The sequence below is a fragment of the Eretmochelys imbricata genome, chromosome 22 (assembly GCF_965152235.1).
Source record: "Eretmochelys imbricata isolate rEreImb1 chromosome 22, rEreImb1.hap1, whole genome shotgun sequence".
Taxonomy (NCBI): Eukaryota; Metazoa; Chordata; order Testudines; family Cheloniidae; genus Eretmochelys; species Eretmochelys imbricata.
This window is the reverse complement of record NC_135593.1, coordinates 20,289,748-20,317,409: the sequence shown is the minus strand read 5'-3', so window position 1 is coordinate 20,317,409 and position 27,662 is coordinate 20,289,748. Positions and strand designations below refer to the sequence as shown.

Sequence of the window (27,662 nt, the reverse complement as noted above, 5' to 3'; positions counted from 1 at the left end):
CTGGACAATGTCTATCATCCTCTCTAACGGCTGAATGCAGGTGTGGCAGAAGGAATGCGTAAGAGAAGGGGACTTGGGTAACCCACAAGGAGTTGCAGCACCCGATGTTACATGCCCTGAAATATAGCATCCCTGGCCTCTTTCTTCCCCCTACCCCCCATTCTCTTCAATGAGTCACTTGGAAGCAGTCAGAGCAGCTGAGTTAACAGGTACACCACACAGTATCCAGGCCCTGCATTCAACTTGGCTGTACATTCACTCCACATCTGTTAATGAGTTTAAGGCACCAAAGCTGCCACCCCATCCCAGTGAGCAATGGGCTGTTCTGCTTCCAGCCTGGGAATGTCGGAGGCGGGAGCATTGTCTTGGAGACAAACGTGGGTGGGAAGGGGACTTGCGCCAGGCAGCCCACAGTAACTAAATTGCAGCAAGGGCCCAGATTGGCGAGAGCTAATATGGAGCTGGTGTCACACTGTCTGAAACACCCCATCAGGCCCAGTCCCTGTTAATAGGCTAAACTCAGCCTGCACTCATCTCTACAACAAGCTGAAACAGTCTGGTGCTCAGGAAAGCTTGGACCCAGTGTGACCCAGTGACCCAGGCTCCCCACTCCACATTTCAGCATGTTGAGATGAGAGGGTTGGGAGGGCAGTTTGGCCTCAAAGCCTGGATTTGAATCCACTGTTTGGGTCTGATCTCATCTCAAAGGCCGTGCTCCCCATTGCTGGGACTCCAGCTACAGTATTTGTTCTGATCCCCTCTTGGCAAACGACCAGCCATGTCACCACAGGTGCAAGGCCCAGTAGAGAGGCCAGCCTGCCCCAGAGGCTCCTTCCCCTCATTCTTTTCTCCAATTGCTCCTTCTAGGCGGAAACACCCCATACACTCTCCATCCCGAAGACTACACACAGTGGAGCACTGGTCACATGTTGCCAAGGCGACACAACACGCCTGGCAATAACAGTAACATAAATTAGCTCCAAGATAGTTACATTGGGAGACAGAATTCTCTGCCCCACCCGCTGATCTCAGCTCCCCAGAGGAAATGAGCTCCCCTACTGGGGTCATTAAAGTGTGCACAGCTGCCAGCTCCAGCCCTGAGCATTTCCTCAACTCCTCTTGCCATACTCCATACAAAGCAGTCAACCCCTCCTGCCCCCCAGCCCCACACAAATTCCATTTTGCCTGCCACCACCAGGTATTGCTAGCCAGGGAGATTTGGAGTCAAAATAGGGACCTGCTTTTTAACACTATGGAAATATAAAGGACACAAAGGCAAACGGAGGCATCCAGAGGGGCAGAAAGAAACCATAAAGCAAGCGCTGCCTCCCCCATCACCCACTAGGGGCAGGTCTGGAAGGGTTTATTCAAACAGACTGGGCTCAGATGTTCAATTAAATAGGGTACCTAATACATGAAGAATCCTCAGCTAAGACAGCTAACACCTTACCACAACAGAACTTCCTGTCAAAGTAATGCTTAGGAACAAGACTGCAGTCTGCAAAGAATTAACTAGATAAATCTCTATCTTCTGCCTTTTTGCACCATGGAAGGCTTTGAGTTTAGGCAACCCAATACATCTCAGTCCCAATTCACAGCGCTCCTGCTATCCCTGCCCTATAGTCCCCCACGTTCATACAGCTCTGCTCCTGCCCCCAAATTCTGACCTGCAGCCCGCTGCTGGTATCCCAGTCCGGAGCCATGCCTTCACCCCCAGATCAGCAGATGACCTCAATCCCAACCTACAGTCCCCCATGGTTCCCCACACGTGCACACAACCCTGACTCCTAGCTCCCTGCTATCCCAGCTTTGCCTATGCCCCTCAATCCAAACTACAGCATCCCACCCCACTCCCTTTCCCAGATAAAGGAAAACAAGGCTGAGGTTACTGATCTGTATTTTACAACAAATCTCAAGGAGCAGATATGACACACCAGTACGCCCAAGGCAGCTCTGACCTGAACATCATTTATAAAGGTTGTTTGAATTCATTATATGGGAACAGGACAGTGCCCAGGTCCAATAAGAGAAGAGCAGCAGGGTGTTCTTCTACTGCCACCCACAGACACTCTGAGGAATCCCACCAAGCCAGAGCAGCAGCAGTGCTCACTTGCACCAGCCAAAACACCAGGGCATGAGGGGACACACACTACATGAGAGTCCAACCACAGATATTTCCAGGTGTCACTGTTTTAAAGCTCTACAAACAGACATAACAAGGGAATTGAGACTATTTGCTGACCTGCCAAGCATTAGGCACCGGGTGACTCTCTCACTCTTGGCAGCATTGTCACACATCTTAGGTAAAGTATCACAAGGCAGGAAGAAGAAATTCCCCCAGGAAATGCTCTTAGGCCTCACAGAAGGTGCACTGGGCTGGAGCCAGGAGACCAAAGCTTCTGGTCCTGCCTCTTTTGGTGAGGGGTGTAAATATTACTGGCAGTTCACACCCCTCACTTCTGACAAAGAACGTGCCCGAGTTCTAAAAAGAGAAGTGCTGGAAACCCAGCATAGGGAACAGCTGAAATCCAGGCCCATTCAGCCATCTCAGCATTTTTACATGAGGATGGATGAAAAAGCAAGTGGACGTTTAAGAAGAAAATCCTCACACACAGCACAGAGCAGCTGGGCAGTTTCCTCTGGGGCAGACTGGCCATCGGGCTCAGGAACCCTCAAGGAGGAGGTGAACAGGGCAGAAAGAACATATCTGGCCATAGAGGAACCTCCCAAGCATGAGCATGGAAGATCAGGATTCCTATTGGTTGGTGTGGGCTTACCCATCAGCCATCACTCCCTGCCACAGAGGGGACAGCCAAGTTGAGACCTAACAGTACCAAATCAAAGGGAACCCCAGGATTGTGCATAGACATAGACAAGGATAAGGGGCAAAATATATAATCCCCACTTCACAGGGTCCCAGCCATCATAGAATCATAGAAGATCAGGGTTGGAAGAGACCTCAGGAGATCATCTACCCTATCCTCTGCTCAAAGCAGGACCAACACCAGGTAAATCATCCCAGCCAGGCCTTTGTCAAGCTGGGCCTTAAAAACCTCTAAGGATGGAGATTCCACCACCTCCCTAGGTAACCTATTCCAGTGCTTCACCACCCTCCTAGTGAAATAGTTTTTCTTAATATCCAACCTAGACCTCCCCCACTGCACCTTGAGACCATTGCTCCTTGTTCTGTCATCTGCCACCACTGAGTACAGCCGAGCCCCTCCTCTTTGGAACCCCCCTTCAGGTAGTTGAAGGCTGCTATCAAATCCCCCCTCACTCTTCTCTTCTGCAGACTAAACAAGCCCAGTACTCTCAGCCTCTCCTCGTAAGTCGTGCCCCAGCCCCCTGATCATTTTTGTTGCCCTCTGCTGGTCTCTCTCCAATTTATCCACATCCTTTCTGTAGTGGGGGGCCAAAAACTGGACGCAATATACCAGATATGGCCTCATCAGAGCCCAATAGAGGGGAATAATCACTTCCCTCGATTTGCTGGCAATGCTCCTACTAATGCAGCCCAATATGCCGTTAGCCTTCTTGGCAACAAGGACACACTGCTGACTCATATCCAGCTTCTTATCCACTGTAATCTCCAGGTCCTTTTCTGCAGAACTGCTGCTTAGCCAGTCAGTCCTCAGCCTGTAGCGGTGCATGGGATTCTCCCGTCCTAAGTGCAGGACTCTGCACATGTCCTTGTTGAACCTCATCAGATTTCTTTTGGCCCAATCCTCCAATTTGTCTAGGTCACTCTGTACCCTATCCCTATCCTCCAGTGTTTCTACCTCTACTTAGTGTCATCTGCGAATTTGCTGAGGATGCAATCAATCACATCATCCAGATCATTAATAAAGAACTTGAACAAAACCGCCCCAGGACCGACCCCTGGGACACTCCGCTTGATACCAGCTGTCAACTAGACATCGAGCCGTTGAGCACCTGTTGAGCCCGACAATCTAGCCAGCTTTCTATCCACCTTATAGTCCATTCATCCAATCCATAGCTTTTTAACTTGCTGGCAAGAATACTGTAGGATACCATATCAAAAGCTTTGCTAAGGTCAAGATATATCACATCCACTGCTTTTCCCATATCCACAGAGCCAGTTATCTCATCATAGAAGGCAATCAGGTTGGTCAGCATGACTTGCCTTTCGTGAATCCATGTTGACTGTTCCTGATCACTGTCCTCTCCTCCAAGTGCATTCTATGCTCAAATCATTCCTTCACTTGACTTGCCAATGGCTAAATAACCACAAGGACAGCAGCAGCTGGCAACAGTGGCCCACACAAGAGCCCTCCTGCCACACTCACACAGAAGTGACCATTCCCAAAGCACAGACTCTAAGCCTAGTTAGGGTTCAGAGTAGCAGCCATGTTAGTCTGTATCCGCAAAAAGAAAAGGAGTACTTGTGCCACCTTAGAGACTAACAAATTTATTTGAGCATAAGCTTTCATGAGCTACAGCTCACTTCATCGGATGCCTAGTTAGTTAGCATCTCTCCATTTCACAGGCACAGAGAGAGGTGAAGCAAGTCAACACCAAAGCTGGGATTCCTGGCTCCTAACCCCTAGCCATAGGTCCATTCAACCAAGATGCCTCCCCTTGTGTGTAGCTGGACTCTGAATAGCCATCTGCACTAAGCTGTCCAGGGACTCTAACCCAACTCTCAGAGAAGTGGGGAGGCTACAGGTCTGTAAGGACTCCCCTTCACTTTGGCTTTGCAACCCTGAGCTCCCTCCGCTTCCCGGGGAGAGGAGGCTGCATGCCAAAGATTTGCTGTTACAGATTATGGGAGAAAATGTCAGAAATGCAAGGAATTCTGCCAAAGCCATTTCCCTGGGACAGCACGAGCCCTGACTCGGGTAGGGGACAGAGCTCGGGTTGTTTGCAACAGCCCCTTTCGCACGCTCCCATTTAACCCGAGCACCCACCCGGGGGTAGGGGCATCTCACGAGTCCCGCGCTCCTGTCACCCAGCTCAGAAAAGGGCTCCAGATTTACAGGGGACATTTAGCCCGGTCACCCGCTGGGCTCTCAGTCCCAGCACCTGGGCTGTCCGCTCCCCAGCGGGCCAAACAGGGTCAGACAACGGTCACCTGGCCCAGCCCCCGCTCGGGCAGAGCCAGTGCCGGGGCAGCGCCAACCCCCGCCACCCGCGGAGCACACACGCCACCTGCCCAGCCGCCGGGCCCCGCTCCCCCGGGCCCCGCCCTGCCCTGGGGGCCGGGCCCCGCGGGGAGCAGAGCCCGGCCCGGCTCACACACAGCCCCCGGCGCCGACCCGAGGCGCAGCCGGCCGAGCAGGGCACCCGCCGCCGGCCGCCCTCGGGCAACGCGCTCCGCCCCCGCCTCGCCGGGGCCCGCGCGGGTCGCGGCGCGCGGCCGTCCTGGGTGCCCGGCTCTCGGAGGGACGGAGCCCGCCCCCGGGCGCCCCTTACCTGGCCGGGCCGCGCTCCCCTCAGAGCAGCCGCTGGGCGCGCGCCGGCGAAGCTCGGTCACCGCCCACCGCGCGCGCGGGCCGCAGCGCGCGGGGAAACTGACCCCCGGCGGGCGGGGGCGGGCGGGCGCGCGCGGGCGGGCGGGACGCCGACGGGAGGGAGCAGGAGGCTGGGGCAGCGCGGGGACCCCGGGCAGCGGAGGTGCGCTGCCGCCTTGCCCCGCCCCCCGCCGGCCCCGGCGAAAGGGGACAAAGGAACTGGCGGCGTTCACCCCACCTCCCCGCCAAGTCGCTTCACGTCCTCTGCAGAAACCAAGGAGCTAAGCCTCGCACCCCGCTGCTGCTGGGGAAACTGAGGCAGGGCGAGGGGCATGGACTTGCCTCAGGTCAGACGAGAGCGAGCCCCACTCCAGCACAGAACGCAGGGTTCCTGCCTCCCACAGCGGTGCCACCCAACCCCCGTTCCTTCCTCCCCCCCGGTTAAAAATACTTCGTGGTCTCCACAAGCCTGGAACTGCGGGCTTCACCCAGCAATTGGGGCTGGCGCCTGTAGCTTGGTGTAGTCAGTACTGTGGAGAGAACAAATCTGTGCATTTCTAGAGCACTTCCCAGCACAGGGACTCCAAGGCACTTTGCAAACATCAGCGCCTCCCCGTGACGCTTCCAGGAGGAAAAAAACAGATTTAAAATTTTTATTAAACCTAATGTTAAAAAAATTACATAATACATCCGTTAAGAAAAAAGAGTGTCTGTACATTTGGGTAGAGTGCTTAGATTATCCACCAATACAAAGTTTGTTTTTAAAGTCATACAATACATATAGTGCATAATTAGCAATAACCCAAATTTAGCTGAATAGATTTAACAATACACAGTTTAGATATTAGAATCCCAGTACTCAGGTACACATCACTCATGAAAAGTTGTACAGAAATTTGGTTGTGGAAAGCAAAACATATCAAGGAGTGGCGATTGTCCCTCAATAATTGAGAATTAGGTGGTTGTCTATTACTACACAGAGAGCAGAAGAGACTTACCATAAAGATCCAGGGACTTGATTCAGGTTCCTATCTCATCCTCAGAAGTTACTAGTTCTGAGCACTTAGAATCATAGAATATCAGGGTTGGAAGGGACCTCAGGAGGTCATCTAGTCCAACCCCCTGCTCAAAGTAGGACCAATCCCCAACTAAATCATCCCAGCCAGGGCTTTGTCAAGCCTGACCTTAAAAACTTCTAAGGAAGGAGATTCCACCACCTCCCTAGGTAACGCATTTCAGCGCTTCACCATCCTCCTAGTGAAAATTTTTTTCCTAATATCCAACCTAAATCTCCCCCACTGCAACTTGAGACCATTACTCCTTGCTCTGTCATCTGCTACCACGGAGAACAGTCTAGAGCCATCTTCTCTGGAACCCCTCTTCAGGTAGTTGAAAGCAGCTATCAAATCCCCCCTCATTCTTCTCTTCTGTAGACTAAACATCCCCAGTTCCCTCAGCCTCTCCTCATAACTCATGTGTTCCAGACCCCTGATCATTTTTGTCGCCTCCGCTGGACTCTTTCCAATTTTTCCACATCCTTCTTCTAGTGTGGGACCCAAAACTGGACACAGGACTCCAGATGAGGCCTCAACAGTGTCGAATAGAGGGGAACGATCACGGCCCTCCATCTGCTGGCAATGCCCCTACTTATACATCCCAAAATGCCATTGGCCTACTTGGCAACAAGGGCACACTGTTGACTCATATCCAGCTTCTTGTCCACTGTAACCCCTAGGTCCTTTTCCGCAAAACTGCTGCTGAGCCATTCGGTCCCTAGTCTGTAGCGGTGTATGGGATTCTTCCGTCCTACGTGCAGGATTCTGCACTTGTCCTTGTTGAACTTCATCAGATTTCTTTTGGCCCAATCCTCTAATTTGTCTAGGTCCCTCCGTATCCTATCCCTACCCTCCAGCGTATTTACCTCTCCTCCCAGTTTCGTGTCATCTGCAAACTTGCTGAGGGTGCAATCCACACCATCCTCCACATCATTTATGAAGATATTGAACAAAATCGGCCCCAGGACCGACCCTTGGGGCACTCCACTTGATACCAGCTGCCAACTAGACATGGAGCCATTGATCGCTACCCATTGAGCCCGACAATCTAGCCAGCTTTCTATCCATCTTATAGTCCATTCATCCAGCCCATACTACTTTAACTTGCTGGCAAGAATACTGTGGGAGACCGTGTCAAAAGCTTTGCTAAAGTCAAGGAACAACATGTCCACCGCTTTCCCTTCATCCACAGAGCCAGTTATCTTGTCACAGAAGGCAATTAGATTAGTTAGGCATGACTTGCCCTTGATGAATCCATGCTGACTGTTCCTGATCCCTTTCCTCTCCTCTAAGTGCTTCAGAAATTATTCCTTGAGGACCTGCTCCATGATTTTTCCAGGGACTGAAGTGAGGCTGACTGGCCTGTAGTTCCCAGGATCCTCCTCCTTCCTTTTTTTAAAGATGGGCACTACATTAGCCTTTTTCCAGTCGCCCGGGACCTCCCCCAATCGCCATGAGTTTTCAAAGATAATGGCCAATGGCTCTGCAATCACATCCGCCAACTCTTGTAGCACTCTTGGATGCAGCGCATCCGGCCCCATGGACTTGTGCTCGTCCAGCTTTTCTAAATAGTCCCGGACCACTTCTTTCTCCACAGAGGGCTGGTCACCTCCTCCCCATGCTGTGCTGCCCAGTGCAGTAGTCTGGGAGCTGACCTTGTTCGTTAAGACAGAGGCAAAAAAAGTATTGAGTACATTAGCTTTTTCCACATCCTCTGTCACTAGGTTGCCTCCCTCATTCAGTAAGGGGCCCACGCTTCCCTTGACTTTCTTCTTGTTGCTAACATACCTAAAGAAACCCTTCTTGTTACTCTTAATGTCTCTTGCTAGCTGCAACTCCAGGTGTGATTTGGCCTTCCTAATTTCACTCCTGCAAGCCCGAGCAATATTTTTATACTCATCCCTGGTCATTTGTCCAATCTTCCACTTCTTGTAAGCTTCTTTTTTGTATTTAAGATCAGCAAGGATTTCACTGTTAAGCCAAGCCAGTCACCTGCCATATTGACTATTCTTTCTACACATCGGGATGGTTTGTCCCTGTAACCTCAATAAGGATTCTTTAAAATACAGCCAGCTCTCCTGGACTCCTTTCCCCCTCATGTTATTCTCCCAGGGGATCTTGCCCATCAGCTCCCTGAGGGAGTCAAAGTCTGCTTTTCTGAAGTCCAGGGTCAGTATTCTGCTGCTTTCCTTTCTTCCTTGTGTCAGGATCCTGAACTTGACCAACTCATGGTCACTGCCTCCCAGGTTCCCATCCACTTTTGCTTCCCCTACTAATTCTTCCCAGTTTGTGAGCAGCAGGTCAAGAAGAGCTCTGCCCCAGTTGGTTCCTCCAGTACTTGCACCAGGAAATTGTCCCCTACACTTCCCAAAAACTTCCTGGATTGTCTGTGCACCGCTGTATTGCTCTCCCAGCAGATATCAGGGTGATTGAAGTCTCCCATGAGAACCAGGGCCTGCGATCTAGTAACTTCTGTGAGTTGCTGGAAGAAAGCCTCGTCCACCTCATCCCCTGGGTCCGGTGGTCTATAGTAGACTCCCACCACGACATCACCCTTGTTGCTCACACTTCTAAAGTTAAGCCAGAGACTCTCAGGTTTTTCTGCAGTTTCATACTTGAGCTCTCAGCAGTCATACTGCTCTCTTACATACAGTGCAACTCCCCCACCTTTTCTGCCCTGCCTGTCCTTCCTGAACAGCTTATATCCATCCATGACAGTACTCCAGTCATGTGAGTTATCCCACCAAGTCTCTGTTATTCCAATCACATCATAATTCCTTGACTTTGCCAGGACTTCCAGTTCTCCCTGCTTGTTTCCCAGGCTTCATGCATTTGTGTATAGGCACTTGAGATAACCCGCTAATCGCCCCTCTTTCTCAGTATGAGGCAGGAGCCCTCCCCTCTCACATGCTCCTGCTCATGCTTCCTCCCGGTATTCCACTTCCCCACTTACCTCAGGGCTTTGGTCTCCTTCCCCCGGTGAACCTAGTTTAAAGCCCTCCTCACTAGGTTAGCCAGCCTGTTTGCGAAGATGCTCTTCCCTCTCTTCTTTAGGTGGAGCCCGTCTCTGCCCAGCACTCCTTCTTGGAGCACCAGCCCATGGTCTAAGAATCCAAAGCCTTCTCTCCGACACCACCTGCGTAGCCATTCGTTGACTTCCACGATTCGACGATCTCTACCCAGGCCTTTTCCTTCCACGGGGAGGATGGACGAGAACACCACTTGCGCCTCAAACTCCTTTATCCTTCTTCCCAGAGCCACGTAGTCTGCAGTGATCCGCTCAAGGTCATTCTTGGCAGTATCATTGGCGCCCACGTGGAGAAGCAGGAATGCAGTAAGGAACATCTGTCACACAACCTGCGATGTGTTCTTCCATCCTCTTCAGGGGAGAATTGTGAGGAGTGTGTAGTGGTTTGATAGGGTGTACAGCTGTAGGTACATGCATATGCTGGTGTGTGTTTATAGAGATGTTTATCCTCTTGGAAGAGAATCAGAGTCTGGCTCCTACTTCACCCCCTCATACTTCTCCAACCCTTTCCTTTTAATGATAAAAAGGCAGATGGCAAAGAGCGTGAGGAGCTCTCCTACTGTTGCGGACCTAGACCTAGTTCCAAGAACGGACCTTACTTTCCTGGCAGCAAACTCCCTAGCTGAGCACTGCCACGAAGACCCTCACTCACACAGGGTAGAGGGGGCATGTGGTAGTGATTTGCCTGGCCCATTCACAGACCAATCCAGGACAGGTTTGTGAAGGCGTCTCTGAAAAGCCAGGAAGGGCGGGCAAAGGGAAAAGAGAAAAATCAAGGCACAGATTCCCACAATCTTGAGACAAACGCCCTTGAAATGCTCCTGGCCCTGCTTTCTCCTCTGAGTCACTGACAGGGGAGCTGGGCCTTTGAACCCTACCAAAGCTGTGCAGAGGGGAAACTTAGCCTGACTAGATACAGAGCACTAAATCACTGCAGCCCAACAGGTCTTTAAGCTCAGCAGCTATTTCAGTGTCTAAAGACTGGAAGCCATGGAGTGAGCAAGACACAGCACTGTGCAGGAGCAGCTCAGGACAGGAAGAACTTCCAGGCACGCTAGTCAGATTCAGTCTGACAAATGACATGATGAAAGCACAATGCAATGCAGCCTGTAGCCTTAACTTCCAGTTCCCACAGTCACTGCGTAAACTGGACAATGCCACAGGACAACATCTGCAATCTATCAAGCCCTGCATTTTTAGTTATGCAACAGACTGTACAGCTGAGACGCCCAAGAGCTCGGGGATGAGAACAGGAAGGATGAGAACAGGCATGAGGGCAGATCTTTCAGCCACTCCAGAGTTTCCTACAAGGGAGAGAAGTGGGCAGGGATACACCAGGACACACACTTGGGCCCTACCTGACACTGGGCTTTGGAAGCAGCATGAACCTGCAGTTCCAGCTAAATCAGTTCCAAACACATTTGGGCTGAACAGTATAAACTTGGTCAAACTAGTAGTTATTTTCAAAACCCACCAAGGGGACATACTGTGCATGGGGGCTGGTGAGGTTTTAGCTCTTCACATCTATCTCTAGACCTAGAGCCCTCAACCATGTCAGAGCTCCAGCGTATTAGCACTAAACAAATGCATGGTAAATAACAGTCCCTATTCCCCACTGAGCTAACAATCTAGACATAATTGCTGGGTTAAAAAACAAAAACAAAAAAACAGAGGATGTGGTAACAAACAGACTAGCTATACTCACAGTTCACAGGAGAGTTAAGCTAAATTACCCTGCTGCAGATAGCAGCAAAGCCAGCTGCTGTCCAAGAGGAGGGATAAACAGTCAGGGACTCTCTCCAAACACACTTCAAATTAAAACCAAATTCACTGAAAAAATAAATAGATCCATTTATCGTTTAAATTACATCAGCTCTTGGCCACCCAAACCCCTCTCCATTATAATGAAGCACCGTGACCTGGGAGCTCAGGAAATGTTTGGAACAGGACAGCTGAAATGTCAATGTTCAGTACAAGACCTCCCACTTTGTTAAATTTGCTCATCATTTTTTGCTTCCTGGTCCAGCACAAACACAGTTAGTTCAAGGGCCCAGGTGTGTTCATGGAACTGGACAGGAAATGATTTTCAGAAATAGCAAGCTGGTGCCCATCTTCTTTAGAACTCTCTAAGCAGGGTCAACGTAGGAGTTGAACTGGGCAGTGTCTGCAGAGACACATTTTGCTGAATGCTCAGCAATTAGTCAGTGGTTGTCTAGTCTTCTGTAGCCACATTCCAGGACACATGAAGCTAGGGATGTGTCTATATAAAGAACCAATGTCTTCCTACTAATCCAATGCGCAGAAATGAGGAAGGACTATGAGATAAAAATAAAAGCAGCTTTTTCTTACAAAACAGTTTTGTACACTCTATAAAGCTACCTTTGGCAGCAAAACTGTTCTGTTTCACTGACAAAATAAAACCACCTTGATGAGAAGCATAGAGCTTTTTGTGGCAGAGTTAAAGCAACAAAAGGGTCAGTGTAGGTGCTGCTGTTTGTTATGTCGACATAACTGGCCTCCCCCAGTATCTCACAATGCCCGCTCTGTTCACTGTTTTGAAGTTGTCTACCCTGCATCTAGCTACGCAGGCACGTGCCCCTCCCCTTTCACATCTCTGGGAAGTTCTGACATTTCTCAGCATGGAGTGCTCACAGAGCTGCTGAGGAGGCTATGGGAGAACTGAGAGGGAATCACAGAGCCATTAACGTAGAATGGGGGGGCTGATATGGGTGGAGGGCATCCCCCTCCCTCAGGATTGGTTGCTCAGGCAGCTGTGTCAATTTAAGAGACACCATGCAAACACTCTTCCCCCCTCCTTCCCCCAAAACACACAGTCTCTCTCACATATCTATTCCCCACACACACAATCTCTCACTCACTTCCCCAGTCTGTCTCTCCCACCTCACACACACACGCCCTGTCACACACTCTCCCTTCCCCCTTCTCCCCACCCCACTTTAGTTGAAAAGCAGCTGGCAATCTCATAGGATGCCCATGGAGCGATGGGATTGAGAAATCTACATCATAGGATGCTGTACCCGGCCCATGAGGCATTGCAAACCCTTCCCAAAGTACCCTATGCCCAGTTAGATAACTGTGTCAATGCAAGAGCTGCTAGTGTGGATGTGCTCTGCTGGAGCATAATGTAGACATGCAACAGTGGTTTAATGAAAGTGGCATAACTTTTGTTGACAAAACTCTGTAGTGTAGACAAAGCCTTAAAAGAGACACTTATTCTGGTATAAGAGTGTCTCCATACCAGAGGTAGCAACAACACTGTCAGTTTAAATTCACAGCTTAGTTCATACAGAAAACACCTTTCCCATGTAGAGAGTGCCTGAGTTAACAGTAGGATTGGGATTGTGGGGGCACCAAAGCAACACTACGGCAGTCTACAGGCTAGGAGTTTGATTTATATCAGCTGAAGTTTTCCCATATCAGGATGTGAATAGCTGCCAGTAACTTCAGGGAAAATTACTGTACACTGCATCTGAAGACTAGAGCTGCAAGGCAGCAACTATGCTGCTGATAGTAAAGAGCCATCCCTAGCAGTGCAGAGACATCAGCTGGCATAGGCTTACCACACCATGGAACAGGTAAAGGAGAAGAGAAGGCTAGAAGCGACCCACAAAGTATTAAAAAGAAGGATGTACCATTTTTTACAGTGTTCTCTTGCATGATTTATTACCTTGGCAAAAAACAGGAATGTGAAGTCTGCTGGGGGTCTCAGAAATGGGTACTTTGAGCACTCACATCTGAACTGAGGGGACGAAGTTGTGTAGCTTAAAGAGACATCTTTTCTCCGAAGTGCAGTGAAAGAAGCGTCAACAAAATACAAAGTGATTATAATGATTAAAAATCACTTCCCCTCAATCGCTGCAGCTTTCAATGTGGTCTCTGTTCGCTGCAGCTTTCAATGTGGTCTCTGTCACAATTTCACTCATTCTCTAGTCACCACAGAATCTCCCAAGATAGACAAGATCTGAAGCACTAATCTAAAAGAAGAAGCAGAAAACACTGACAAAAACCTTTCAGCAACAAGCAGCAAAAAAAGACAAGCCTGATTCCTTCCCATCTCCCCAAGTCCTTTTTAAAGAGCAGTACCAGGAGCCAAGAAACCTAGGTTCCATTCCAAGGTCTTCCTGTGTCAGTTTCCCCATCTGTAAATTGGGATAATGCTTCCCTGTGGCAGAGGAGCATAGTGAAATGTAATTCATTACTATTAGTGAAGAAGAGCTTTGAGATGGGAACGGAAGGGGCTAGGAGAACGACAACATGTTCTCTGGGCTAGAGCTCTGCACGAGACTAGCGTAGAGACCTGCAGTAGGGCTGGGATCTCGCAATAGTGGGAGCAGGTGGGAGTAGGATTAAAAAACAATCCAGCGTAGGGCTCCACTCAGGGCAACTTCATCTTTTATCAGAGTTTGTTCTTTAACACACTTTCAAAATTCTAATTTATTCTCCACCTCACCGTTCCAGACTACTCTGCCATATTACCCACTCTTCACATAATACACCAGGGTGAGAGTGAGGGTGAGGGAAGAGACAGTAGCATTCACCCTTGGACTATTTTACTTATCTTTCTTTTAAGGACTCTAGATAACATTTAGAGACCTGTAGTAGATTCCAGTAAGGCAAGTACTCCTCATTGGTCATGTGCTGCCTGTGTTATTGGAGACTAGGGAGACACTACGTTTTAAAAATATTCAGCTACAGGTTTTTAGGGGAGCGGGTCTCCATGTCTATAGGGGACCAAGGCTTAGCTGAAAGGGAATGTAACTGTTGCTAGAGCTGTTAGGCACCTGCTAGAGGGTCTCCATATCCGCTTAACCCAACATTAAAACACCCGAGTCCTCTTAATTTATTTGAATCACACTTTAAATGTATTCACTTGTGAAAGAAAATAAATTTTTTTTTAGGTTGGAATGCAACAAAATTAGAGACAGCTTTATTTTAGGCAATTGCCAGGGAAGAAATATAGCTGACAGAGTATTTTTGCTTCAGTTTTTTTAAAGTATAAACAATAAGCTATTAACATTTATATTTTTTATGGAATGCATTAATTAAAAAACATTTGCAATTTATGTTATGTTTTGCTTATTTTTGTTTTATTTTTGTTTTTATAAAATTTGTAAGATTAGGTTACATTGATTTTGTTTTTTATTTGCTATAGACACAGTTTGCTTTCTTAAGTTTTGCATTATGAGATTTTAGAGTTAGCTTGACTGTGCTTTGTTTTGATATAACTGAGGGGCTTATAGTTAAATTTTTTAATTTTTGTTTTTATTTTTTTTTTGTGCGGTCCTCAGCACAACTAACATTTTAAAGTTTTTAATTGCATTATGCTTTGCATTTTTGTTTTTAGTTTAAAAGGGTTAGGACTATTTTTATAAATTTTAGCTGGATACAATGATAATGCATGATTAGTATGAATATGAAAGGCATTTTTGTTATTACTTTTTTTATAACAACATTTTTATACTAAACAAAAGCAAGATAAGCATTACTGCTTTTATTGTAACAATATGCTGGGGTTGATTTATTGCTTTAGTTATATAGCACATTACATTATAATTAATACATAAAGTAGACACTTTATAGGCTGTGTGAAAAGCATGTTTTTTAATTTGATACATGTTTTGTAGCAAATGGATTAGACCCTGTAAATTAGAAATTTTTTGAACTTTTAGTAGGAGTGAAGGCAAATTTTGGAATTGATTGGGTATTAAACTGGTTTAAATAAAAGAAATTTGAAAACTAAGATTTAATTGAAGGGTTTTATTTTGCTGGCTAATATATAAAGTGATGTTCCATGGTCACGGTGAGGTTAAAATGCATGTTTAGCAAAGTAGTGGCCTTTACATACACACAGATATTATTAACTTGGAATAGTAACTGTTTTGTTAGGGTGGTTTTTTGTTTTATACCTTTTTAACAAACCTTGTTAAACGCTGTGACAACTTTTTTTTGCTTTAATTTTTTTACACATTGAAGCTGCAGGGGTTTTAAAGGCTAAAATGTTTATTGATTTTAATTTAAATATTGGGTGTTATTTTAGGAGCACTAACAATAAAATGGCTAGGCACATTAGGTGGTCTAATTTTTTAGATATTATGGTGAATATTTTAGTTTTATATGCATTTTTTTTATGGACCCGGCAGGATTTGGTATGTGGGAGCCCATACCTCTTTAACCGGCCCATAGGCTTGGAAGGAGCACCGTGAGTACTTGCACATTTATTTTGAAAATTTTTAAGTGTGTTTTTATGGCCACAAATTAGATGGTACTTTTGAAGCACTAGTAAGGGCAGTGGGCCAAGCCTGATGTTTAAGATTATTTTGAATGGCCATTAGCTGGTTATTTAGGAAATACTGAATTTCCGAACATGCTAGATTTTATTGCAATTTTTAATAGGGGTTATTTGGTGGAGAAAAGGTAGGCGCATCAGGGTTTGGGAAAGGGGCTGGGTGATTCTGAGGAAGTTGGTTTGGGCGTTTATTTTTTTAATGCTTTACCTGGCCACAGTAGTGGCACACAGTATTGGGGGGGGGGGGAAATATGGGGGACCTTTTTTGTTGTTGTTGTTGTTGTTGTGTTTTTGGCCACTTTTTATTACCCCACGATCTTTGGATTGGTAAGTTTGTAGCTGCAAAGCTAAAAGTTTTGTTTTTGTGTTTTTTGCTTTAGACAAGCTGTACAGTGGTTGGCAACCGTTATTAATTTAGAAAGAGGTTTTGTTTGCCAGCTAATATAAATAGTTTTAGCTGCTGATGAACCTTTGGCAAAAGTCCCTGAACAAAAGCAGCTCTAACTGCTTCCTTGGCATTGTTAACGGGCCGGGCTATTCCCAAATGCTGTTTAAACACCTTAGTTAGCCTATTTAAGTAATTAGCAGGGGACTTGCCCTTATTTTGTTTACAGCTGTCAATTTTTGTTTGTTTTTTGGGGACAAATTTCCGGAATGGCAGTTACTAAACTTTTTTTTAGCTTGAGTTAGGTTAGCTTTTTGTTCGGGATTAGCAGGGGGCCACTGGGCTTTAGCAAGTAGTTGTTGTTGCACTTTAGAGGGTATAACTGCTTGCAAAAGTTGGTTGATGTTAGCCCATGATAGATTATAACATTGAATTACTGTTTGGAGGTGGTTGTTTTTTAAAAAATGTTTGGATTTTTTTGTATATTAGGGAATTTTTTAACCAGATTTTTAGGTGTCCAAAGGGCATGCACTGTAACCAAATTGTTTTTATTTTTAGGCAGTTGTTTTAAGGGAGCCTGGAATAGTGCTGACTACTTTAATTAATTTTTGGTACAGTTGGCGATTGAGTTTAGTGAGATACCGGTGGAATCGGGAACAGCCCCCAACCCATCAAGGCTGGGCAGTACAGCAGGAGACTTCCCTTCCCTCCCCCCCCCCCCCGAAAGAACGGCTGGCGAAGCCCGTGCTTGTATTAGCACTGAAGATGCTGCATTTTGAACTGATGATGAGGAAATAACTTGTAGGGGAGAAGCAGGAGGCGATGGCTGCCTTTGTAAAACACTACTGCCTGTTTGTAAATTATTAGGCTGCAAAACATGCTGCAGGGGAAGAAGGCGCTACCAGCTGCCAAACAGCACTAAAAAAATTCATAATATTTTTGGCTGGGGTTTTTTTTTGCTTTTAGATTTAATTAATTGGGGATACAAGGGAGCTGAGGGAGTTGAAGTTGCTGCTCGGGCTGGGAAACAGCCAGATGCTTTACACCTGATTTTTAACTTTTGCATTTGTGTTTTTAATATTTTTGGGGAGTCTTTTAGACTCTGCACCCGAGATTCATGGAGTCTCTTTGTAGCTTTTTTTTTTTTTTTAAACTAATAAACTGTTTTTACTGCCCATGTGGGATTTTTGGTGACACAAGAGCGCCTTTGAGGCGGACAATTTTAATTAAATTGAAGGTACCTTTTAGTGGGAATTGTTTAGATGAATTATTACACGTGTAAAAAATTTCATTTAAGTACTTATAAGTTTTAGGACTATAATGCACAAACATTGAATAAGCAGGTGTACTTTTTGGTGGAGCAGGGACAGTTTTGGACTGATTTTTACCTATTTTTTTTAAGAAAAAGTTTGCCCTGCCCGCTGCAATGGCTTAAACTAAAAAAACCCACCATACTATTTAAAAAATTCTTCCTATAAAAATAAAGATGTTTACAAACCTTTTACATCTTTTTTTGGCAGAGCGTTGGCTAGTTGCCGCTTACTTTTAATCGCTTTTAGTGAGATGTCATACCAGTCAGTGGCTCATAATCGTGGGAGAAAGGGACAAGAATGATAAAGGCACACAACCCTAGATCCAGGCAGGGTGCTTGACAGGCGATGCCATGCAGAGACAACCCCCTTAGTTAGGATTTTTTACCGATTTACTGAGGTGCGGTCCACCGGGCTTGCATTAGAGACGGCCCTGATCACGAGCTTGTGGGTTTTGCAGGGTGCTTTGGGCGTCTTTTGGTGACCCTTACTTACACTGACACACACACACCCCCCAAGGCCTATTTATTTAATTTATACTACGATGCGTTAATTTTTTATACTTGAGAGGTTACCACAGTTTGAGGGCGTTACCACAACACCTTTAATATTTTTGGCCAGACTGAACACACCTGTGTTCTTGAGGGGTCACTACAACCCCCCCAACCCAAAATAGGTTTGACTTAAGTTATATATTGGCTTACCCTGGGGCAACAATTTAAAAAAATACTCTATCAGTCACCTTTCTGGGTTTAATATTTCTTGAGTGGAATAACAGGTCCAAGACCTACACAGAGTAATTGCCATGGCCTCTCACAAGTCATCCAGGTCATACCTACATAGTAGAGCTAGCAGACATTGCTGGATGTGATTCTGCACATAACATATGGCAAGAAACAGTCTGGAAAGTGTTTGTTACAGGGAAGTAGTCATCCAATTCCGCTCACCAAAATGCAACCTGGAAAGATTCAATGAGAGCAAAAATCCTTCATGAAGTTTGTCATTTTTTACTGTTTTTTTTTTAAAGGAAATAAGACAGAACTCTGAGATTCACAGATACTAAGGTCATAAGGGACCATTATGATCATCTAGTCTGACCTCCTGCACAACGCAGGCCACAGAATTTCACCCACCACTCCTGCGAAAAAGCTCTCACCTATGTCTGAGCTATTGAAGTCCTCAAATCGTGGTTTAAAGACTTCAAGGAGCAGAGAATCCTCCAGCAAGTGACCCGTGCCCCATGCTACAGAGGAAGGCGAAAAACCTCCAGGGCCTCTTCCAATCTGCCCTGGAGGAAAATTCCTTCCCGACCCCAAATATGGCAATCAGCTAAACCCTGAGCATATGGGCAAGATTCACCAGCCAGATTCCCAGGAAAGAATTTTCTGTAGTAACTCAGATCCCACCCCATCTAACATCCCATCACAGGCCATTAGGCCTATTTACCATGAATATTTAAAGATCAATTAATTACCAAAATCATGTTATCCCATCATACCATCTCCTCCATAAACTTACTGAGTTTAATCTTAAAGACAGATAGATCTTTTGCCCCCACTGCTTCCCTTGGAAGGCTATTCCAAAACTTCACTCCTCTGATGGTTAGAAACCTTCATCTAAACTTCCCGATGGCCAGTTTATATCCATTTATTCTTATGTCCACATTGGTACTGAGCTTAAATAATTCCTCTCCGGTATTTATCCCTCTGATAAATTTATCACTCTTGCCCAGGAGCTGTCCCAATCCTGATTATTCCAATGAATTCCATGGAGCTGTGGTCACTTTTTTTGATATTACTGGCTCCCCCTATCTCCCAGAGTGTGTTGTGAACAAATCAAAGCCGAACCATTCCAGCACATGAATAGGCCAAAGCCTCGGCTGATTGCTTTTTATAATACTCTTTATTTGATTAAAGGATTTGTATTCTTTGTGTACACTGGAATGTGTTCTATTCCCTAGGTCATTATTATACAGGGTTACAAAACTTTTTTTTTTTTTTAAATATTACCCCCAAAGTAATTTAAGAAAAATGCTCCTTTGATGTTTGAAACTAAACTTGACTCCATTTTAAAATCATACAGACAAGCAACTCTTGAACACAACTGAATTAAGATTCATAGTCTACTTAACTACAGGACAGGATTTGCTTCCCCTCTCCCAGAATACATCACCCTCACATGGAAAGAACTGGAGTTATGTTTCCTCACTGATGCAATTAAGATAACACGGGAGAGACAGCTAACTTCTTTGGCAGACGACCCTACAAGCATTGGTGTGCACTTAGTCTGAAACAGGTGTTCTCGCACTGGAGCACAGTGCATGAGTTTCTAGGACTTCCATGAGCAAGAAACTTCATTTCCTGTCACCCACAAACCAGCAAAATAGTTATGTTTGGATAGAACCATGAGGCCTTGCTACAATGGTGGTTAGCAAGGTTCCTTGTTGAAGTTGTGCGATCAGCCAGGCACAGCTCAGATGTAGTCAGGCTGAGACCACCTCCCAATATCATCAAAAATGGTTCTAAAGAAAGTAGGTGAGAAATGTTTTAAGTGAGGACGGGGTAGACAATGCTATTCCAGCTAGTCAGAGAGGAAACACCTTTTCTATGGTGCAAGGGAGTGTGGCTGTGTGCAGACCTTGCACCACAGGGCAAACTTAAAGCACTACAGTACATTTGACTTTTACCTGAAATCTCTGTGCTGCAACCAAGGGTTCCCTTCTCCTACTCCATCAGTAAGTGCCAACAGGATAAATCTCCTTGGCTCTTACGTGGGCCCAAGCAGACTTACCCAAGCATGAATATGTCAGAGTAATTCAGACCTGTTTATCGGGTTGAACAAGGCAGGCTCCATACCCTTTTACAAGCTGCATCTAGGAAGGGCTAAGATGCATACTGGCAGGTATGGGGGCTCAATTTACTGGGGAAGATTCAAATGGATCAAGAAAGGCAACAAAGATTGTTCACTTAAACCAGGCAAAATTATTTCAAGCATCTGGCCTAGGGGCTACACCAAACAGTGACAGGAAATTCCAGCAAAAGTGAGTAGTTCCAGGTGCCCCCCGCTTCTGCAGTTTGAACCAGTCAATTCAGAATCTGCATGCTCTCTGCCAGCTGGAAGACAACTCTGCTCTAACTCACACCAAAGGCACATGGGCTCACTGTGGGAGCTGGCCCAAGTGCAGGTCCATCACCAAGAAGCAGAGCTGAACAGGCAGCAAGTCAGGAGTACAGGTAAAGGGAAGGAACAGGTTTACTACAACCACCCAAAACCTCAGCTTTAAAACTGAGGCCTAGTCTGATCAGCTTATTCCATTCCCAAGAGAAAGGGATCCAGCAGGCATAATGCCCATGTATAGAATATTTTAATGCATATTTGAATCCATGGAAACAAGTGCTGGAGGCAGGGGATAAGTTAAAATTGCAACAATCATAACAAAAGAAACAGAACTCTTGATATACTAAAAAGGAAGAGAATGAGGTGTAGTTTCATTCTGGCATTGAGCTAAGTAGCCAGCTTTGTGGGAGAGAGGAAGGGGAGGTATCAAAGCCAGGATTTCTCAATGGAGATCCTGCTTTACTGATGGCCAGTACAATCTGCCAAAGAAATTAGCAGCCTTTCCCCCCATACGATCATGTCAATTCTCTGCCAAAGAATGCCCGTGACCCAGGAACACTGCAGTTGGGCAGACAGAGCCGTGTGTCCTAGCAGAGAGAGGGCTGCGGCGTTCCAGACATTCAGAATAAACTTCAGCCTTTTTTTCTTTTAATTTAAAAAATTCATTTGTTATTCCCTGCTGCTGGTGTTACAGGATTTCGTATTTGTCCACCAAGAAGGTGGTCTCCGTGGAAAACCTTACAGGGCTGTTCCCATCTACCTGGGTCACTTTGGTAACCTGTGGAGATAACACACACAGTTAGTTCAGCACTTGATATTCTACCTCCAATACACAATTAAGCAGAGATTTTTCAGTTCACACCAGGACAACAAAGGGGTTGGGGAGGCTGGGCACATCATCTCTGAACCACAATGTCAACTTCAGCTTGAGATCCTAAGTAAGAAGAGTGTGGTTCTCAGCTGTCCTTAGAGGACAAGGATCCAGACAGTTACCTCATTTATGATAACAACTAAGTCTCTGCTCAGAGCACCGTGGAAAGAACTGAACTGAACTGTGGCTTCTGGTTAAGGGTCAAGGAGGAGAAAGGTCACACTGCAGCTGCTCATTTTGACCAAGCAGGTAGATAATTAGCCTTCAGTTCCCCATCCTGTGACTGTTTACCCCACCCAAACAAGCCTTGACATTAAGACAAAGGGAATTTTCATTTGTTTCAGGTGATCTATCATCCTTCGCTTTCCACCCCAGAACACTTCTCAAACACTTTGATAAATGGATTGCTTTAGCCACCATCTCATGAGGACAAGCGTGATTAATGCTTAGGAAAGGCACTGAGGAAGAAATCCAGATCCAACTGAAATTGCAGGGCAAGTTTTAGAAAAGCTGAGTGGAATTATCTGAGATGGAATTTGGCCAGGATACCAGCATTAATGCCCTAGCTCATGAAAAATATCTTTAACACGGGTGCCTAGGAACTGTCTCTCTTATGAAGGAGATGGCAGCATAACGTCCCTAACATCAGGCTGTGTGCACTTACAGAGGGCTGGTCTACACTACTGCAGTAAATAGATCTAACTTACACAACTTAGAATGGATATAGAATGGCTTCCGTATGAGGAGAGGTTAATAAGACTGGGACTTTTCAGCTTGGAAAAGAGGCGACTAAGGGGGGATATGATAGAGGTCTATAAAATCATGAGTGGTATAGAGAAAGTAAATAAGGAAGTGTTATTTATTCCTTCTCATAATACAAGAACAAGGGGCCACCAAATGAAATTAATAGGTCGCAAGTTTAACAAACACAGGAAAGTGTTTTTACACGCAACGCACTATCAACCTCTGGAACTCCTTGCCAGAGGGTGTTGTGAAGGCCAAAACTATAACAAGGTTCAAAAGGGAGCTAGACAGATTCATGGAAGATAGCCACTGATGGACCTATTAGCCAGGAATGGTGTCCCTAGCCTTTGTTTGCCAGAATCTGGGATTGGGTGACAGGGCATGGATCACTTGATGATAATTTCTCTGTTCATTCCCTTTGGGGCACCTGCCATTGGCCACTGTCAGAGGACAGGATACTGGGCTTGATGGACCTCTGGTCTGACCCAGTATGGCCGTTCTTATGTTCTTAACTTCAGGTACGTGAATAACGTAACTGAAGTGGACGTAGTTAGATCCCCTTACCACTTACCACTGCACTGTGTCGATGGGAGAGCATCTCCCATCAACTTCCCTTACGTATACTAATCGATGGGAGAGTGCTCCCCCCTCAATTTAGCGTGTCTTCACCAGACCTGCTAAATCAACACTTGCTGCATCGATTGGAGCAGTGCAAACGGGGCAAATATGCCCTGATTCACCACAACCACCTCAGGTAGCACTTAACCATTTCGTGGAAGATTCCCATTTAGTGCTAATCTAGCCCCACCTCCCAAACTTGAGAGATCTGAGAAACCACAGCACAAGCCATCCTCATTACTGCTGCCTATCTTTCAGCAGTGCCAGGTGGGAATAATGTACTGGGCTGAAGGAAGAGTAGCCTCCATGCAACTCGCAAGGGCTGAAAAGCAGTGAGTGGGAACTGCAGCAATATAAAATGAAGAAGCTGCTCTTGGGGAAGATCCAGCAGAAAAAGAATAAGAAGAGAATCTGTCTGAGAAGAGAATGGTGCAACAGGGTGTGTGGCAGAGCAGCCAGCAAAGGGAAGCAAGGGCTGGACGGTATCAGTATCAGGACAGCTCCAGGAGTATCAGTGACACAGGTGAGTGGGTGCTACGAACGCAGAGCCAAACACCTGTCCACAAAACAATTAGTGTGCCACTGCGACTGTTCATTCTGAGGACTGCAGTGCATTGGGCTTCTAGGCAGAACCTCCCAAGCTCTGCACCAGAAGGACACATAAGAAGTTGGGGGTGGCCATACCTGTATGTTGCAGTAATTCTTTTTGGAGATGAAGGAGACTTGCACTGGGAAGAAGTCATTGGGCTGCCCGGCTATGCTGAACTCCAGGCTGCCACTCTTGTTTTTGGCATCTATCACTGGTAGGCACCATTCAAGGAGATTCCTCCTGCTGTCATGGCGATACTCCCCATCAATCTCTCCAATCACTGGGGCGCCAACACTGGACCTACAGCAGGGCAATAAGGAGCTGCTCATTTGCACACAGGTTAAAGACACATTTGTAACAGCCCCAAAGGGGATAGCTCAACTCCTAAAAGCTCTCCAAGAGCCATGGGAAGGGCCCCACCAAATTCACGGCCATGAAAAATGCATCACGGACCATGAAATCTGATAATTGTCTTGTGTGCGCTTTTACCCTATACTATAGCGATTTCAAGGGGGAGACCAGTGTTTCTCAAATTGGGGGTCCTGACCAAAAAGGGAGTTCACAAGGTTGTCTTAGGGGGTCACAGTATTGCCACCCTTACTTCAGAGCTGACTTCAGAGCTGGGTGGCTACAGAGAGGCAGCTGTTGGCCGGGTGCCCAGCTCTGAAGGCAGCGCCTCTTCCAGCAGCACAGAAGTAAAGGTGGCAACACCACACCACGCCAGCCTTCCTTCTGTGCTGCTGCCTTCAGAGCCAGGTGGCCGGAGAGCGGCAGCTGCTGACTGAGGGCCCAGCTCTGCAGGCAGCAGCGCAGAAGTAAGTGTGGCAATACCAGACCGTGCCACTCTTACTTCTGTGCTGCTGCTGGTGGCAACTCTGCCTTCAGAGCTGGGCTCCCGGCTGGCAGCCGCCGCTCTGCAGCTGCCCAGCACTGAAGGCAGCGCTGCCGCCAGCAGCAGCACAAAAATAAGGGCGGCAGTACTGCAGCCCCGCTATAACCGCCTTGCAACACCTGGAACTCCTTTTTAGGTCAGGATCCCTACAATTACAACACTGACATTTCAGATTTAAATAGCTGACATCATGACATTTACAATTTTTAAAATCCCATGACTGTGAAATTGACCAAAATGAACCGTGAATTTGATAGGGCCCCAACCATGGGTGAGGGAGGGAGAACAGTCAGTCCGCAAAGGGTAAGAGAGGCAGTCACAGCTCCTCAGATGGGGAACAAGACAGCACTGGATTTACAGCAGACACATGCATTTCATATGAATGCCATCCCCTCCTACGCTACCCCCATGATTGCTGGAAAGGGAAAGAACCTACAGGATATTTACAGGTACTTACTGACTCCAGCCCCATCCCCAAATCCTACTTACGGCAATGGGATTGTGATGACCACATCATTCAGTTCTAGGCTCTCCTCTTGCAGCTCATATTCAATGTTAACGTCACAACCATTCCCACTTTCTGACGGCCAGCAGTTAACTAAGGGTACAAAAGGGCACACTGGATCATGTGACATTGTTCTATAGGAACAGGCCTCAAGAGAAAGACACACTTAGAAAAATGCAGGACAGCACTGAATGAAGGAGGAATAGTCATCAATATCAATCACACTCAAGAGCTGCCAGCCCACTTGACTGAGTTGCAGAGCAAGAAACTCAGTATCATCTAGCATTACTGAAAATGGCTGTTGACTGGCTAAAGTGATTGTTACAGAGGGAAGAGGCACTAAAATCATGTCTTCCCTTGGATAATATCAAAGAGTAAAACATTCTGCTGAAGGCAGAGCCTGCTGTAGCAGATGAATTGTCATTTCCTATCCAAGGCCAATCACAGCCTCTTCAGCCCAAGCTCCAGTATCCTACCTTAAGAATGCCACATGCATGCTTTCACTCACTTGTCAGTGGAATGAAAGACTCTTCTGTGGTCTGCAACCTCCATTTCAGCACCCCCACATCACTGTTAATGGGGAATGATTTCTCTGGGTTCTTCAAGCCAATCAGAGATTCAGCAGTAAAAAGTTTCTTGTCCACATTTGGGTGAGTCTGAAATGAAGGAGATGGGAACACACAGACTGGGTAAACTGTTCATTGTTTTAGTTTTAACTCAATGGAGAGCACAAATTTGTCCAGGTAATATTGTTTCTTGTGAGGTGCTCCTGACCACACATGAATTCCTTTGCCAGGGAAAAATGCCGACTTCGAAGTGTTACAGGATCTCGGTTGCTCGGCAATCCAGAGTTCACTCCAAGAAACAGAAGGCCAGTTTACCAAAAAGTTTCATTTAGCCTATTTCTCCAATGCTTTCCTTTTAAAGGGGATTCTAGCAGATAAACTGGGGCTGACATTTAGGTTTTTATAAAATAAGTTTTAATGAAGCTTGAGATCATCAGGAATATTTCCACTTAAAAATAAATTCAAACTGAAACTTATTTTTAAACAAAAGAACAGCCCCCTGCCTTCTGCAACTCGGTGGAACAGACTAGACACTAGTGAAACTCTTTTCCTTGACCAAATTCAGATAAATGCAAAAGTTAAACCATCTAAATAGGGAAAATTAACACTTGGATTATAAAAAACAAGTTTATTATACTATAGCAATAGATGTGTGCAGCTATTTCAGCAAAGCCACTTTTTGGTGATTAGCATCTAAGTTATATTGGAAGGAGAGAAGCTGTCACTGCCACCTGACTCTTCCTGGAGCAGCAGGTGCTGGAGTGTTGAGGAAGAATTCTCAGCCCCCTGGGAAAGTGATATCCTGGGAAAGTCCATCACTGAACACAAGACCCTCTGACCAATTAAGCAGAAGCACTACTGAGTTTGTAGAAGTTCTAATGATGGCCATGACACAGGGCATATGAAGTGGGGAAACCTTCAGGGCTCTGCAAGCACATGGAACCACGTGGAGAGAGGAAAGGTTGAACATGTGACAGTCTCCTGAGTTTACAATACTGACTGTAGCCCAAAAGCTGTGGTTCTAGAGACCGTCTCTGATATTAAGAGCAATGACAACAGCAAAAGTAACTGGGAGAATAAGCAGTCTTCTGATTGATTAAATCATTTTTCATTGGCTGAGAGTAACTTGATACAAACATTCTCTTCCTTACAAAGGAAGCTCTCATGATATAACTAGTGTCAAGCAACACACTGGGACTGTTGCAAAGTCCAAGTGAAATCAAGTGTGCGTCAATATACATCACAGGATAGATAAGGCTGTGGGAGCATGATAAGTGTAAGGAACTGTAGTTTTCAAGTTAACTTGAGTCTTTTGAGCATGAGATTTAGCTGTTTATTTGTGCTGCACTTATATTTACTGTAACTGTGTGCTATTTTCCACTGTATCTATTGGGAGAACTTGGATAAAAATATACAATACAGTGCTGCTACCATCCACGACAGAAGCATGTACGGAAGCCAGGACCATCAGCCAGCCTTACCTGTAGCTGTACCCCCTTCTTGTCTTCGTTTTCTACATGGAGGCGAATCCGGGCAAACTTTTCATCTAAGATCCTCAGCATGATCATGCCATGCAGCTCCATGTTCTGTAACCCGCCATCACGGCCACAAGTCAAGGAAATCTTCTCCTCTATTTTCATATGCACGCTGCACAGAAAAGAAAGCCCAATACACACCAAATGCCCTGGTTTGACAGGCAAGATGGTTATTTCCTCCCTTTAAGATCTGACAGGGACAAACTAATTTTTTAAAAGGGTGTCCAAGAAGATGATGTCATAAAAAGAATGACCCAGAGCAGAGTGGTGCAGAACAGAATTATGGAAACATGCTCTTCTGCTCTAAACAGATTCACACAGAAGACACTAGAATCAACTGAGTGTGGTATAAGTCTCGAACAGATGAGAGCCTAAATACAGAACCCTGGCTCTTCTTCTGCAGAAAGCTCAGGCAGTTTTCAAAAGAAAAAGCTAGACACTGGGAGGAATTCTACATTTTACCTTAAAAACAAAGGGACACCTTTGGTGCTTCAAAAGACACTAAGCGAGTTTATGTACTGCACTGCCAAGCTATTCTATTCAGAACAGAACAGAAAACATGTAGGCAATATGAAACTTGTCTAGAAAGGAGGGCAGCCCTGGTCATGTTTCACTTAATCTCATAAAACTGGTATGTCATCTCTAATGGGAGCAGACGGCTCTGTGCTC

At 46.1% G+C, this 27,662-nt stretch overlaps 2 protein-coding genes across 4 annotated transcripts in view; both read right to left on the bottom strand.

Annotated features, from left to right (window-relative positions):
* PHLDB1 (pleckstrin homology like domain family B member 1) overlaps window positions 1-1,703 on the bottom strand; it is a 119,770-nt gene extending 118,067 nt beyond the window's left edge. The window contains exon 1 of the mRNA XM_077839655.1: window positions 1,668-1,703. Coding sequence (XP_077695781.1) covers window positions 1,668-1,703 — 36 coding nt within the window. The remainder of the gene's footprint in view (window positions 1-1,667) is intronic.
* Window positions 1,704-19,439: 17,736 nt separating this feature from the next.
* The window catches only part of ARCN1 (archain 1 coat protein complex I subunit delta), an 18,145-nt gene continuing 9,922 nt past the window's right edge, over window positions 19,440-27,662 (bottom strand). For all 3 annotated transcript variants that reach the window (XM_077839702.1, XM_077839700.1, XM_077839701.1), the window contains exons 6-10: window positions 26,940-27,105; window positions 25,401-25,548; window positions 24,877-24,985; window positions 23,591-23,795; window positions 19,440-21,451 (exon numbers count right to left, since the gene is read on the bottom strand). In XM_077839702.1, coding sequence (XP_077695828.1) covers window positions 21,362-21,451; window positions 23,591-23,795; window positions 24,877-24,985; window positions 25,401-25,548; window positions 26,940-27,105 — 718 coding nt within the window. In that variant the 3' untranslated portion in view covers window positions 19,440-21,361. The remainder of the gene's footprint in view (window positions 21,452-23,590; window positions 23,796-24,876; window positions 24,986-25,400; window positions 25,549-26,939; window positions 27,106-27,662) is intronic.